Source organism: Molothrus ater, chromosome 5 (genome assembly GCF_012460135.2).
Source record: "Molothrus ater isolate BHLD 08-10-18 breed brown headed cowbird chromosome 5, BPBGC_Mater_1.1, whole genome shotgun sequence".
Taxonomy (NCBI): Eukaryota; Metazoa; Chordata; class Aves; order Passeriformes; family Icteridae; genus Molothrus; species Molothrus ater.
Window position 1 is genome coordinate 26398983 of NC_050482.2, and position 15073 is coordinate 26414055.

The following is a 15073-nucleotide window of genomic DNA, read 5'->3' on the forward strand; positions in this document are numbered from 1 at the left end:
GTTTTCCCATGGGCTTACCACTACCATTGGACTGCTGCACAAGCATCAAAAAATTTATGAAATTTTGGTAATATTGGGAAGAACAATTACTTGTTTTTAGATACAGGTGGATTCATTGGCATACTGAAGGCAATGGGAAAACTCCAATACCACACAATAAGACAATACTTTATATAGGGAATTCAAGAAACCTTAAATAAAAACATCCAAGGTGAACATCCATATTTTAATTAGTTCTCAATAGAGTAATCTGCACCTATGACTTCTTTCTTTAAAGAGTAGTTATAGTTTCATAATATATGTCTCAGATATTTTTATTCTTTCCCATTTGTATTCTTTGGGCTTTGTTAATTTTTAATTCTGTGTATAAATTTAATTACTTCTTGCCTTGGATATAATTCCATAAAAATCTGTGTATCAGGACTGTTCACTCTTCATGCAAAACAGCTGAGCAGCCTGGTCCCTGACCAGGTTCTTCACAGTGGACCATGACAAAAGGGTTCTGAAAGATATAAGTCAGTCTTAAAAGATTGCTTAGAAAAAGTGCTGAGCTGATGACCAGAAATAGTGAGCTGCATTTTTAAAGACCCATTGCAAGAACTACATAAAAGCATGTTACAACTAGTGACCCAGAACCACAGAGTATTTAATGAGTGGTTACTTTAAGAGTCGCCAAGGGGTGTATAAATTCCTCCCAAACCTCTCCACTACTCAGATGAGTGTAGAATTTATAGGGCATAGCAACATAGTAGGGACATTGTTTTTGCCAACAGCATGCTCAGGTGTGTTAGGAAAAGCATTGCCAGCAGTTAAAGGGAGGTGATCCTGCCACTCAGCACTTTGAGACACAGCTGGACTGCTGGGTCCAGTCCTTTGCTCTCCAGTACAGAGGGACATGGATATGACTGGAATGAGTCTAGAAAAGGGCCAAGAAGGTGACTAAGGGTCTGAAGCATCTGGCATGTGAGGATAAACTGAAATAAGAGGGATGCACTAGCTTGGTGGAAGGCAGGCAGGTTCTTAGCAATGCATATACATATATGCAGGAGTGAGTATACATACCTGATGGGGGCTTAAAGAAGAGAGAGCCAGGGTCTTTTCAGTGATGCCCAGTGACAGGATAAGAGACAATGGGTTCAAACTGAAATAAAGAAAACTCCGTTTAAACATGAAAAACTTCTTCACCATGACAGCTGACAAAACACCAGCAGGTTGCCCAGAGAGGGTGTAGAGTATCCATCCCTGGAGCTATTCAAAACCAGGTGGTTGGACTAAGTGACCTCCAGAGATGCCTTTCACAGTCAGCAGTTCTGTGATTCTCCTTCCCTAGGTAAGGAATTTTGGCATGTAGCACAGCTCCTCCTGAATTTTGTCCCTTCATCTGACAAAGATACACCACCTTCAGCCTAACTGCAATTTCTTGTTTTCCCAAACCACCTTCTAATTTCAGTAAACATTTCTTGGGGCACTAATCTTGAATAAAACATATTTTAGCATGAAAATATGAGGGACAATTTGTATAATGTCAGTTTTTTCATTTATAACTAACATGCTTAGATTTAGATGGCTCAAACTCCATAAGAAGGTAAACTTTATTTCTAATAATACCTAAAGACTTGGGGGGAAAAACCACCACTGTGGATATTTTCCTCTAAAAAGGTATCTAAATGTTGATTATATCTAGATTTGAAATGTACGATTACATAAATTTATGATGTTAACATCAATTTATTTTTCAAGAAACTTCTACTTATAACAACCATATGCACAGAAGTCAAGAAAATGTCTGACAGCATAGCTTGGGGAAAAAAAAATGCACTATAGAAAATAATGTGATGTAGATGACAGCTGCTACTCCCCCTTTAACTCTTATTCAACTTCTCTTATGTTAAATAGTATCTTCTTTTATTTACCATTCAATACTAACAAAGTTGTCATCACCAGGCCCTCTGAAGCTGAACTGTTTCTGCTGTATACATTTTACTGGATAATATTGGAAAATACATTTTTCTCGAAAAGAAACAGGTAAACGATATAAAATATTCAAACTACTTGTGGAAGCACTCTTGAAGAATGTGAGAACATCTCAATAGCTTACAAGAGTACAAACACTGAAATCAGGAAGACTAGATTCAGACTTTACTTTCTCAAGGCTTGAGGCAGTTTGCATGCATCATTCTAGCCATCGTCTACCTCTACTTTTGTTATGCTTCTACAAAAGCCCAAGAAACCTGCTTCTTACAATCCACAAAAAGCATGACAGTGTTCATAATAATCACAGGGAATTCCCAGATTTGCCACGATTGACGAGTGGCTCTCACATTGCCCTGTGGAGTTCAGTGGGGAAGTCAATCAATGGGTGTTTAACTCTGGCTGGCATCCTCTGCACTCACTCCTGCAGTCTGGCTGCTCCTGCCTCCTGCCAGCACCAACTCCAGAGCTTTTTTTATTGCAGGGCTGGCAGCTGCCTGCATGTCTCTCTGCTCCAGCCAGCGCTGCACAGAGACATCTCTCAAGTGCTGGCAAGAGAGCTCAAAGAGATTCCAGCAGGCAGAGGAGATCCCCTGCCAGGCTAAAGGACTGAGGAAAAAGGAATCGCTGGGCTTTTTAATCCTTTTTTTTCATGTCTGTATAAAGGACAGCAGGAAGTACGTGACCCCAAAGGAAAGAATTTTCTATCAAAAACAGCACCATTCTTTCTGTAAGCCTTTCTGTGCTCTCAGAAAGAAGCAACTTTTGCTTCTTGAAGGGATCAGAAGGAGTCTGCCAGGGTGACAAAAGAAAAGGAGAAGTTAACCTCGTCACAATGATAATAGGTTAAGCCAGTATGAAGGAAGCTTATACTGCAAAGATCTTCTAGGACTGAGAAGAAAATTGTCTTTGGTTCAGCAAAAGAAGAAATGCAACACCAGAGGATTAAAAAGAGAAGGAACACAGTAAAAACGAGAAAACAAAGAGACGCCCCTTTGCAGCAGCACTTTGAATAAACAAAGCTGCAGGGGGCACAATGAGAGACAGGACATGACTAAGCCATACAGGCAGAGAGAACTGTTAGTAGGCCTGTGCTACAAGCAGTAAGATTTCAACACAATCGAGTGGGAATTAAAAGAGAGGGAAGATGAAAACATGAGTCATGGATGATATTCAAAACTATTTGTAAATAGGGGCATCCAGGGCACAATCTCTAGACAGTCAAAAAACTGAAAAAACCACAGATGGAAGCCTAGCACATCCCCAGCAGCAGAAGAAAGAGGAGCCAGTACTAAAGATTCAAAAAGCAAAAGAAGAAATGGGAAAGGACGTTTTTTTTTGGAAGTGCACTGGGGTTTTTTTAAGTGTTTGCTGGATTTGGGAAGAGGAATGAGTGTTTCTAAAGCAGTCCATCACTCAGAGCCAATGATGAAACACAGGCCTTTATGTCTAAGTTGTGGAGATATCCACATGATATCCAGCTGATGGAGGAAGGATTGAGCCATACTGAAGGAGATGTAGGATTAGAGAACTTTTGAACAGCATGTTTGGAGAGGTTAGAGATGACAGGAATAAAATAGATGAAGTGATAGGTACAGGAAGGGATTCCAATGGGTGTTTTTATGACAGGGATGATTTGTGACTACCTACCTTTATTTGAGAGGAAACTTAAGGACTTTGAGAAATAGAAAGGAAAAAAGGCAGGAAGAAGTAGACACACAGGATAGGAGGGGAAGAGATAATAAGAGATGAAGTAAGAGAAACAATGAAATCAACATCTGTGTGACAAATCAAGAAGTAAATATAGAAATGGTTAATGATAGAAGTAATTAATTCTGTATTTAAACTTTGGATTTTTTTCTGCAGAAGAAAATGAGATGGTTGCAGTAGAGCCTATTTGTTCAAAGAAGGAGAAAGACACCGTGAAGTCCAAAGGAAGAAAGTAATGTTTTTTTTAGGAGAAAAACTGGATGTAGATCTATGACTGAAGTGAAAAGATGAGAACATAGTGATAGTCAGCTAAAATGTCAGATTAAGTATCATCAGAGAAAAGTAGCTCAAGGGTGAACATGTGCATGCAGAAGTGATAATCACTGCCCCATAGTCAGCATCTTATCTACAATCAGAGTTAGCCTCTTTCATTACAGCAGTGCAACTGATGTCCAAAAATTATTCAGAAAGCTTCTCAGACATGCTCATTTCAGCCAGGGTAGAGTTAATTTTCTTCACAGTGGCTGGTATGGGGCTGTGTTTTGGATTTGTGCTTTACACAGTGCTGATAATGTAGGGATGTTTTTGCTGTTTCTGAGCAGGGCTTACACAGAGCCAAGGCCTCCTCTGCTTTTCGTACTGCCACACTGGCAAGGGGGCTCAGGGTCCATGGGAGGCTGGGAGGTGACACAGCCAGAGCGGGTGACCCCAACTGACCGAGGGGACATTCCAGACCATATGACATCATGCTCAGTATGTAAAGTGGGGCAAGAAGGAAGAAGGAGATGACATGTTGGAGTGATGGCATTTGTCTTGCCAAGTGTAGTGGGTTGAGCTTGGCTGGGTGTCAGATGTCCCCCCAAGCCACTCTATCAATCCCTCTAGCTGCTTCCCACAGAAGTCATCCCTGTAGCCCCTCTGCTACCAAAGCTTGGCCATGCAAACCCAGTGCACCAAGTAACTGCTATGTTTGAAGGGGCCCTCCTCTCCTGGGGATGGCTGAACACCTACCTGCCTGTGGGAAGCAGGGAATTAACTCCTTGGTTTGCTTTGTCTGGGAGTGCAGATTTTGCTTTCCTTATTAAATTGTCTTTATCTCAACCCATGAGTTTTCTGACTTTTGTCCTTCTGATTCTCTCTCCCAAACCTACTGGTGGGGCAAGGAGCCACTGGCCAGGTTGCTGGCTGGGGTGAAAGTATGACATCAGATCAGCGTGGTCATGCAATAAACAAATGGCTCTCAAAAAACTAGATAAACCAAAAAGGAGGAAGAACAAAACCAACCCAAAAACCCTACAAATACCCCCTTCAGGGTGTAGCTGATTATAACTTTTTCCGCTCCAGATAGTACACTTTATTTTCAATTTTCAGTCTCACAATATACCTACCTCCTTAGCCTTGTGCTCAAAATTTACAAAGCTTTAGCTTGTCAGCTCTGGGAATTCTCTGACTTTCCTCTGAATATTAGTTACATAATCGCTTGAGCAAAGCAATCAAAGCAGTGATAGGTCAAAAGGAAGATTTGCCTGAGGTGATGCAGGAAGTTGATGGCAGAGCTTGAAGCTGAATACACATTTCTCTGCTATTCCGACAGCACAAAAACCAACAGAGCCTCCTTGACTGTTTGGATTTTGTTGGCTTCTTTCCAAAGAAGCACTGTTTCTGAAGCCAAAGCTACAAAATGCAATGGCATTGAAAGAGCTAATAAGCCAAAGAGGTATCCCCAAATGGCACTGTTTTCTAGCTCTCAATGGCACTTCCATGTTACTAATAAATTATATATCTTACAATCAATATTTTCTACATGCATGCTGTACTTTGTGTCATTTCAACTGCCTGTGAATGCATACAGTTCTTCAGATACTAAGCAAAGTCTTTCTCTGGGATTACATTCCTCACCTTCAAAATAGTTAGCTCCAAAAATGCCACAGGTTTTTGCTACTGACATTTCTAGTTACAAAAGGTAGAGTTGAAAGTCATTGTTCAATCCCTCTGTGTCTGTTCTGTGGGACTAAATGACAACTTAGTAAAATTTTAGTTGGTAAGTGGTGGCAACAACAAATACAGCACTGGAATTTAGAGGGATGAATTCAACATTTTTTGACATTGCAGAACAGTGTAACATTTACTTGTCAACAGTGCAGGATGCAGTTAATAGACTAAGCAAGGAACTAAGAGGGCCAGGACTCCAAGGCCCGCTCTTCTGAGGTGACAGCAGTGATTGAGATGACACATCCTGCACTTCAAATTGCACTCTTCAGGTTCTTCAGGAGTTATGATTTATCTGTGACTGATTAGGGAATGGGCTAGGCACCATGGTCTTACTCTTCTCCATGCTATAATATTCTCAGAAATTTCCAGATTTTTCTCTCATGAGTTTATCGGGCATCAGCTTATTGAGAAAATGCCTTCAGAACTGAACGTGAAGAATCAAGTATTTAAGAACTGAAAAACTGTGAAATAGGCATTTAATTAATAAAAAGGATGGTTACGAGTTATACTGATATTCATTATTATTTGCATTATCAGAGTCTACGCACTGCTGCTCAGAAAGATGATGCTTTCATGGTACTTGGAATAAAGAAGCAAAAAGATGTTTTTATCCCTGGAAATTTATTATTTATGACAATTGATAGCTGATGGATCCTGACTAATGGGGAAAAGAAGGGCATTAATAAAAGAATTATCATTGGCACAATAGTAACATCCCACCTCAGATGTGTAAAGTTCCTATAGCCATGAGGAATGGCTGCTCAAAAGCAATTACAGTGAAATTTTATAAGGCAGAGGCAAAGCTCTAAGTATGTTGAATGCCCTATCTGGATCTCCATTTCTCTTTAAAGAAGCTCATCAGAAACTGTTTTGCTAAAGGGAAGTGTTTGTAAAAGTTGCTTTTTTTACAGAAGTCATAGGGAACATTGTGAGGACATGGGTTCTCAGTCATGATTTAAGGCTTGTCATAATGAATTACAAATTCTTTACTGATTTTGACATTAAATTAGCACAGTTTCTTTGGGTTATTTCTCTGAGCACTCCAAAGAGACATACTAGGAACTTATAATAATTGCTCACTGGTCTTTTATCTAAACTTGGGCACAAACCTTTGCCACTGAAAAATAAGACTGGGCTCTGCTTAGGAACTACCTAGCGCAACGAAACAGCCTAATATGCAATTTCTACAAGCAGCCTTATCCAGAGCATAAATAAGATAAAAACTGAGACAAGCTAGATCTTGGGGAGTGCTCTCACTTAATTACCTGGTAATACTTCTCTTAGTATTTTTTGTTTTACAAGTCCACAGGCTGCTCTCCACCATAAAAAACTGCTTCAGCTGCTCTCCTCAGAGTAGGAATTGGTTATGATGGCACATACCAGTACTGTTATCACAAGGGCCTAAATCTGAAATGATGCAAACTCATGGTGACTTCTTCTACTCGTTTATTTGTAGAAGAAAGATCAGACGACCGGCCCAAATCGGTGTTTCTATCCTTTCACTTCAGTGGAGCCGCAGTGAGGGCAGCTGGCCACTGCTGCTGACATTCTCACGGTCCCGTTTATCGCACCTCGGGCACTCCGGGGCTCCGGCTGGGAGCCGCCCTGGGGAGCAGCCGGCACCCCCGGCCGGGGCTCCCGGGCGGCGCCCGGCCCCGCCGCATCCCTCCAGGCCCAGGCCGGCCTGGCGAGCACCGCTCCCTGGGGTCACCGGAGGGGCCTGGGGCCGCCCGGGCCGCTGGCGGCGGCTGTGCCCCCGAGCCGCCCCCGGGAATCTCGGCGGGCGCGGCGGGGCCGCAGCGGGAGTGGAGCGGAGCCGAGCGGAGATGGCCCGGCCGGGTCACGCCCGCCCCCGGCCGCGCCACCGCCCCTTCCTGTCATGGCCGCGGCCGGGCAGTGGCAGCGCGGCGGGGCGGCGCGGGCCGGCGCCTTCGGCTGCTGAGCGCCCCGCGGGCGGCGCGGAGCGGGGACCGCCCCAGGCCGGAGCCGGCGGCAGGAGGTGACTGAGGGGCACCGTGCGGGCAGGGCCGGCCGGGGGCTGCCCCAAGGAGCGGCCGCCCCGCAGCCCCGCGGAGGCGGGACGGGAGGCGCGGGCGCCCCGGGGCCGGCAGGGTCCGGCGCTGGCCCCGCCGGAGTGCGAGCGGGGCAGCCGCTTATTCGGGTGTCCCAGCGCGGGTTTTTGTCGTGTGCACCCCGCGAACGAGCCATCCCCGCGGTTAGAACTATTGCGGAGAGGGCGGTCCGGGCTGGTCCCCGCGCGCTCCTTGGGAGCGCCTTTCCAAGTTGCAGGAACCACGACGGACCTTTGTCCCGCAGTGAGGGTGACCACGGTGGCACTGCCCCGGAGGTTAAATTCACGCCCTCCCCCCTCAGTGTACCGCAGTCTGTCCATGCTCCCGGATCCCGAGGATGGCCGTGTTAGGAAGTGTGGGAGAGTGATGTGCAGCAGCCATCAGGCCGTAAACACCTGGTGAAACAGGCCCGCGTAGCAAGGCACCGGGTAAGCAGGCTCTGGTAGCTGCAGGCAGGAGAGCCTGTTCTGACTTTACCTCTCGGTAAGTCCTCAAAAGATTAGTTTCCACAGAGTTACATAACAAGATAGCAAATCCACTGTGGCTGTCTCATGATAATAAGTCATTTACTTTGGTAATTGGGAAGATAAAACCTAGATTTCATGAGCCCCACACAGATACCTGTAATGCATCAGTCTGTTGGCTTTTGGCAAGAGAAATCCAGGGGATGAGGAAGGAAAGTCATGTAACATTCCTTTTGTTTTCCTTGTAGATACCAGTGAAGTACCTGCTGTCCACCACTTTCTTCATTTAACTTCCCCTTGGGGTCAGCTGCTTGTCAGCATGCCTTCAACTGAGAACACCTCCAAACTTTTCCTGGTCCTCGTGTCACTGCTGCTGGTGCTGCCCGTAGTTGAAGCCCTGGATGCAGGAGATACCATTGCCTTCCTCCTAGGCCTCGCTGTCAGTGTCGTCGGATTCTGTGCCTGCCTTGGCTTGTACGCAAGGAGAAGGAATGGGCAGCAGTGACTTCAAGAAAATGCTCAGATGAAGTGAATTTCTGAACACAGCTTGGGGTTGGGTGTGACTGAGCTTTGGTTCTGGAAAACTTTCCAAAAAAATGTAGTAGATGTTTCTGCAAATCCCTCTTACTGTTCAGTATAACAGAGTAAAGATGGTACAAGACTGTACTAGTAAAAGGGATTTGTATGATCTGTCCTCATTACAAAAAGATAATTTTATATTGTTTGTGATTAAATATTGCCTTAAAGAAGGGTAGAAACTTTTTGAATGGGGAAGTAAAACTATAGAGAGGCTCACAGTAAGAGTTTATAAATTTAGCATGTGAGGGAGGCCATCAACAAGTTCCATAATTTTAGTTTCAATATTAAATCAGGAGGAAGCAGCTCTTAATCTTCCAGTCAAGATGACAAGAATTTTGAAATTAGTCCTAACCAGGTAGCGAGCGAGCAGACTGCTCTAACTTGTGTGCTCATGCTCATGTTCTCTGTAATGACAGTTAACACCTAACAACTCACTTCTGCTGTCACATGGATGAGACTTAAGAGAGCTAAGGAAACATGAAAGGTTTTCTTTTTTTCCTTTTAGAATATTTTTAGAGTATTTTTTATTTTAGAATATGCCACTCCTGTAGCCTGTATTCTTATTATCAAGTAGATACACCTAAGAATGAGATCACCATTTTTACTTAACATGTATTTCACAGAAAAGTACATGTAAGGCTATGTAAATCAGATTAGGAATATGGGCTTTGTCTCTTGTTTGTTTTTTTGTACTCAGCTTTTTTCTAGGCACACCAGTTTTAAGGCTTAGTTCATTTGATTTTTACACTTTTTTCTCCAAACCTGAAGACTTAACTATTTTGATGAGGAATTTGTGTATTTCTGCATTAGAAGGTTATTAGAACTATAACAAAACCATTGTGCACGTTTCTTTTATAATGTAGAAAGAACTTGCTAAAATTCTGGGTTTAGTCCATTGTTCTTGTGGATTCCTTGTGACAAACCTATGTTGCTAGTTAAACATTTAGGCTTCTCTAACTGATGCATATGACTTCCACAGAAGATTGGGACCAAAACCAAAGTAAAAAATCCTGGTGCAAAATGGGAGATGTAAACAGTCTTATTCTATTCATGTTCAGTCAGATTGTGTTGTATATGGTTGAAAGACAGTAGTGTGTCTGTTTCTGTAAGTACCAAAGGTGAAATGGCTCAGCCAAGAATGTCTGCCACAAGTCTCTCTGACTTGTTAGGGTGTTCCAGCTTGAGCCAAGGAGCACAATCTGTAACAGAAGCAGAATAAGGAGCATAGGAAGATGAGCTCTCCACAGCTCAAAGAATTTCCTTCTGATCTTGTGCTGTGGACGCTGCCACTCTTTGCTAGAAATCTTGGCTTTTATCTTTCAGAGTTATGTGTTTTGATTTTTGTATTCTTCCACTTCCTCTGTGCCTCTGTTCAGTAGAGCACAAAGCAATGGCTATGGGCAGGTCTTATGTAGGTAATTGGGTGGGCAGATATGTTCTCCAAATCCTGATTTCTGCATGCCATTTTTGGAAGAGAGGGACAAAATGCACAATTACCATGTAGAAATCAAATGTACAGCCCTAAGAGGACCTTCAGACAGAAGTATCACCTTTGAAAGCTGCTTAGCAGCAGTAGATGATCCTGTTCGTGATAATTCAACTGGGTGGGTGCAAGCACAGATTGAAGTGTGATCTTTGATGTTCCAGCTTAGCTAAACAAAAAAAAAAAAAAAAAAAAAACCAAACAAACCCAAAATACCCAATAAACCCCCCCCACAAAATTGCTACTCAATTCACTTTATAGTTCCCAAAGTTAAAAAATATTGCCTAATTTTTTCAGTAAAATATTAGGTATTGCTCTATCAATAGAATACATTTTAACACAAGCAGATTTTCACTGACACCTTTATCTATACCTTAGAAAAGATCCCTGGCAATAGTTTCACAGGATTGGGCAACAGTTTTTCACTGCAGGAGAACAAAATTGTAACCGAGTTAATTATCTCAGGCAATAGGGCTATGAGACATTGTATTATTTGCCCAAAGCTGTATGTACTTCACTGAAAGGCGTTTGCACAGCATAATGGCTTTGTTTCCTGGGTTCTGATAGAAGCTTTATTGTTAAAGACTTGCATTTGTCAATTACTTGAGTGTAAAATCAGATACCCCTGTTTTTCCTCTGTCTTAATAAACTTTGATGTATGATTTGTCAACAGCTTGATGGAGTAATTTTTATAAAAAGGAAAACTGAGATGACACAAGTGACTGTAACTGTTGGATTTCCTTCTGTTGACTATTATTTTGATACCTACTTTTGCTTATGTTAGATAACTTTATGAATGAATGTATCATAAGGTATGATTTCAGTTAACATTTGTACTTCTCATGGTCCTACTACTTGTTTATCCCATTTCAGTAACTGTTACTTTAAAGCACCTCAGGGGGCTGGTCCCTTTAGTTTGACACAGTCATCTTGTAGTTGCAAAGAATCCTGTTTGTCTGGTACAAGGAAAGCTTGAAGTATTTATTTTTCCTTTTGACTATGAGTTTTCAATGTATCTTACGTAGTTGCCTTTATACCAGAAAAGCTATTTATGTCAGTTTTCTTGCTGGAGACACAAGGGTATAAAAGACCATTTTCTGTTGGTTCGTTTTGGGGTTTTTTTTGGTTTTTTTTTTTAATGAAATACTATTTGAAGTTTTTTAAGAGCTAGTTTTATCCTAGCATTTTGTGAAAACGGTTCTAGATCTTTCAGGATTTCAGCTACTGCACAAATCAGTTCACTTTGTGCACTAAGCTAGTACTATTAGTAGCTGTTTTCAGAGCAGGAAGTAGAAACAGCCTGACAATGTCCACCTCTTAACAAACACAACCTACCTTCTGATAAAAAACCTGCAGGACAAGAAAGAGTAGCTTTTGACTGCTATGATTTCCATATGCTTTAACAATAGTGTAGCTAAAACACCGCCATCCTAAAACATCCTCTTGTGTACTGACTAGACACAGTTAGACGCAGTCTGAAACCCTGGTTCCTCTTTGCATAGTGCTTTGAACAGTCCACGTACAGTCTCTGTGAATGGACAGAAGGCCTTCACTTCTCCTGACATACTTTCAAGTGCTGCACACCAGCTAGGCCTTACCATTCTGCTGTGAACAGCAGTACCTGGGGCTGCAATACAAAGGTTTCACACAGTTCCTGATCCACTTGCTTCTCTAGTGTGTCAACGCTGGTAAACCTCTTTCTCCTACTCAGATAAATCCTGCTGCTGCTGCTGCTGCTGCTGCTTTAATACTGTTGTGAGGCCTGGCAGTTCTATGATATCTTGCATTTGAGGACCTTTATTATTTACAGGTATTAATGCTTGCATCCCAATTGTATCCTCGGAGCAAAGTAGAAGGAGAATCCCTGTCTTACGATGGAGTCACAGGAAGCAGTTGGCATCTCCAGGATACTCACTGATTTTTCAGGCTTGTGGTTCTCAGCCACTATGCCTTTCCATGGAAACTGTCCCTGGACTAGCCCAGGCTCTTGTCTACTGACTAGACACAGTTAGACACAGTCTGAAACCCTGGTTCCTCTTTGCATAGTGCTCTTTACATAAGCTGTGTGAGAAGGGGAGTTCACTGTTTATAACAAGAAAAACATTGCTAAATGGATGAACCGATTTACACTAAATGGTAAATGCACTAATTATTATGCTACAGAAGTAACCTTTCCATTCATTTCTACATCTGATGAAAGGTTTGGCAGATCTAAACTGGTGTAATGATGAGATTGTTAGGAGTAGTGGAAAGGAGAGCTTGAGTCTGGTGTCCTCCCAATTTACACTTGAACAAACAGTAAATGATCTGAAGTCAACAGGAAGTATGTGTTGTTCACCAGATAAAAAAGTGAGACTACTAATTCAGAACCAAATGCAGCACAACACATATTGGGCAAGATCTGATGTGACTACTGATGCAAGGGACCCAAACTATTTAATTCCTGCCAAAATCAATGTTCAGACCTTTCAAGTGACAAGTTTTTAATACATTAGACAGTGACTACATTGCTAAATGTTCAGTTCTTAAAGAACGTAATCAGTTTTTAAATTACAAAGATTTTCAGTTCACATGAATACACAGTTACACCAACTATTACATTTGGAAAACAAGTTTTCCAGCAAGCAACCTGAATTTACATACCAGGCATGATATGGTAAATAACATAAAAGTACATCTTTCTTTGAACTAAAATTAAAAGAACAATAAAATTATTATATAAAATTATATAGGCTTTCAAAATATTTCCAAACCTTGTACTGTTTCCTCAGTTCAGTTTCTCTGTAATGGAACTTGAAAATGTGTGGGAAGCTCTGTCACATTGAGGTACAGGCATACTAGACATTCAACAGAGCCTTTTGTTTCTGGATTATTCATCTGATCAGATCAAAACAGAGATTTTCATGAAAAAGATAAAACCAAATGTCCCTTTAGTATGCTAAGCAAAGAGACACATATAATCATAGAATCACAGAGTGTTAAGGGGTTGGAATGGCTCTTAAAGACCATCTAGTCCCAACAGCCCCTGCCATATGGGCAGAGACACCTCCCACCAAACCAGGTTGCTCAAGGCCTTATCCAGCCTGGCCTTGAACACTGCCAGGGTTGGAGCATCCACACCCTCCCTGGGCAACCTGTTCCAGTATCTCACCACCATCACAGTTAAAATTTCTTCCTAATATCTAACCTAAATTTCCCCTCTTTCAGTTTGTACCCATTATTCACTGTCCTGTCACTACAGTTCCTGATGAAGTATCCGTCTCTTGCTTCCCTTTAGGCACCCCTCAGATATTGGAAGCTTGCTATGAGGTATCTCTGCAACCTTCTCTTCTCCAGGCTGAATATCCCCAACTTTCTCAGTCTGTCTTTTAGGGGAAGTGCTCCAGTCCTGAGCTTCATGGCTCTCCTTTGGACTTGGTCCAAGAGTTCCATGCCCTTCTTCTGCTGGAAGCACCAGGACTGTACCCGGTAGTCCAGGTGGGGTCTCACAAGAGCAGAGTAGAACAGGAGAATCACCTCCTTCACCTGCTGGCCACACTCCTCTTGATATAGCCCAGGACACAGATGGTTTTGTGGGCTGCGAGTGCACACTGCTGGCTCACGTAGAGTTTTTCATCAGCCATGACCCCCAAGTCTTTCTCTGCAGGGCTGCTCTCAATCACCTCTCCACTCAGCCTGTAGGTGTGTCTGGGATTGCCCTGAACCAGGTGCAGGACCTTGCACTTGGCCTTGTTGAACTTCATGAGATGAGGTTCACATGGGATCATCGCTCGAGTCTGTCGAGGTCCCTCTGGAAGGCACCCTTTTCCTCTGGTGGGTCGTCTGCACGACGCAGCTTGGTGTCATCAGCAAATTTGCTGAAGGTGCATTACACAGCATATGTGGAGGCCTGAAAGCAGACTGCCCTCCATTAGACCTAGGAGCTGCGAACATTAGAGGCAGGGAAGAGAGAATTGTGTCCACAAGCACACTGATGCAGAAAACGATGTTGCTGCAGGGTTGGGTTAAAGTTTGTGTTCTGCTTCAGTCTTCCTGTATTGGCTATGTTCCTCCTCACTAGTCATTGTCTTAGAATTTCAACTGGAACCGACAGTACTGGCAGCTTTCTCAGTAAAAATTGTAGTGCTTCATTCAAAGCACTAAAATTTTACATACACCTTCATACTCCTATGCTCCACTTGGCAAGTATAAAAGCATGAAAATTATCTTCTTTTCCTGAACAGAGCTAAAACACTGCAGAGGAACACAGTTCTGCAAAACTTAGAAGAGAAGGGTCTGTCTTTTTCTTCTGTTTTTCCATTCTTCTGTTTGTGCAGCTGATTGTACACACTGTGATAGTGCTAATAATAAATAACTCCATGTCATTCCCTACCCTCTCACAGAAAAGCAACCATCCTAAAACATGACTGATTTTAATCTCAGCAGAATCAAGGTGAAGAAAATGGTCGCTTTATCAAAATCTGTTCACTTTCCATTTCATGAGTTATCTGTGAAATGAGAATGTCTTTAATTCTAGAACTTTTCAAGGACGTTTTCTTCCAACATATTTCTGAACTGATATGGTTATGGAAATTACATGCTCAATACCTGCACTTATTTTCAGTCTTTAACCTAACATGATTGTTCATAAAGGCCCATGGTATCACTTTTACATTTTATTTTTTATCTTCTCAAATGACCTGGAAGATCAGCAGAAGCCATATTGACTCATTTTTCCTCAACAGCATGTATTTATTTCAGCATCTGTGTGAAAAGCAAGGAACATTTAAGCTTTTCAGAACTGTGATCTTTTCGGAAACACC

General features: G+C 42.4%; 1 protein-coding gene and 1 long non-coding RNA gene across 2 annotated transcripts; one reads left to right on the plus strand and one right to left on the minus strand.

Moving 5' to 3' along the window:
- Positions 1-471: 471 nt before the first annotated feature.
- On the minus strand, positions 472-8066 carry LOC118698340 (uncharacterized). The gene is made up of 3 exons (XR_004981872.1): positions 8052-8066; positions 1063-1141; positions 472-502 (listed from the first exon to the last, which is right to left on the minus strand). It is a non-coding gene; the product is annotated as an uncharacterized LOC118698340 (long non-coding RNA).
- SMIM30 (small integral membrane protein 30) lies at positions 7548-10943 on the plus strand. Its single transcript, XM_036401551.2, has 2 exons — positions 7548-7672; positions 8458-10943. Exon 2 carries the CDS (start codon positions 8529-8531, stop codon positions 8712-8714), a length of 186 nt encoding a protein of 61 aa, XP_036257444.1. The 5' UTR covers positions 7548-7672; positions 8458-8528; the 3' UTR covers positions 8715-10943.
- Positions 10944-15073: the final 4130 nt, after the last annotated feature.

Excerpts from the sequence above, each read along its gene's own strand:
- SMIM30 (XM_036401551.2), top strand. The coding sequence starts at position 8,529 with ATGCCTTCAACTGAGAACACCTCCAAACTTTTCCTGGTCCTCGTGTCA.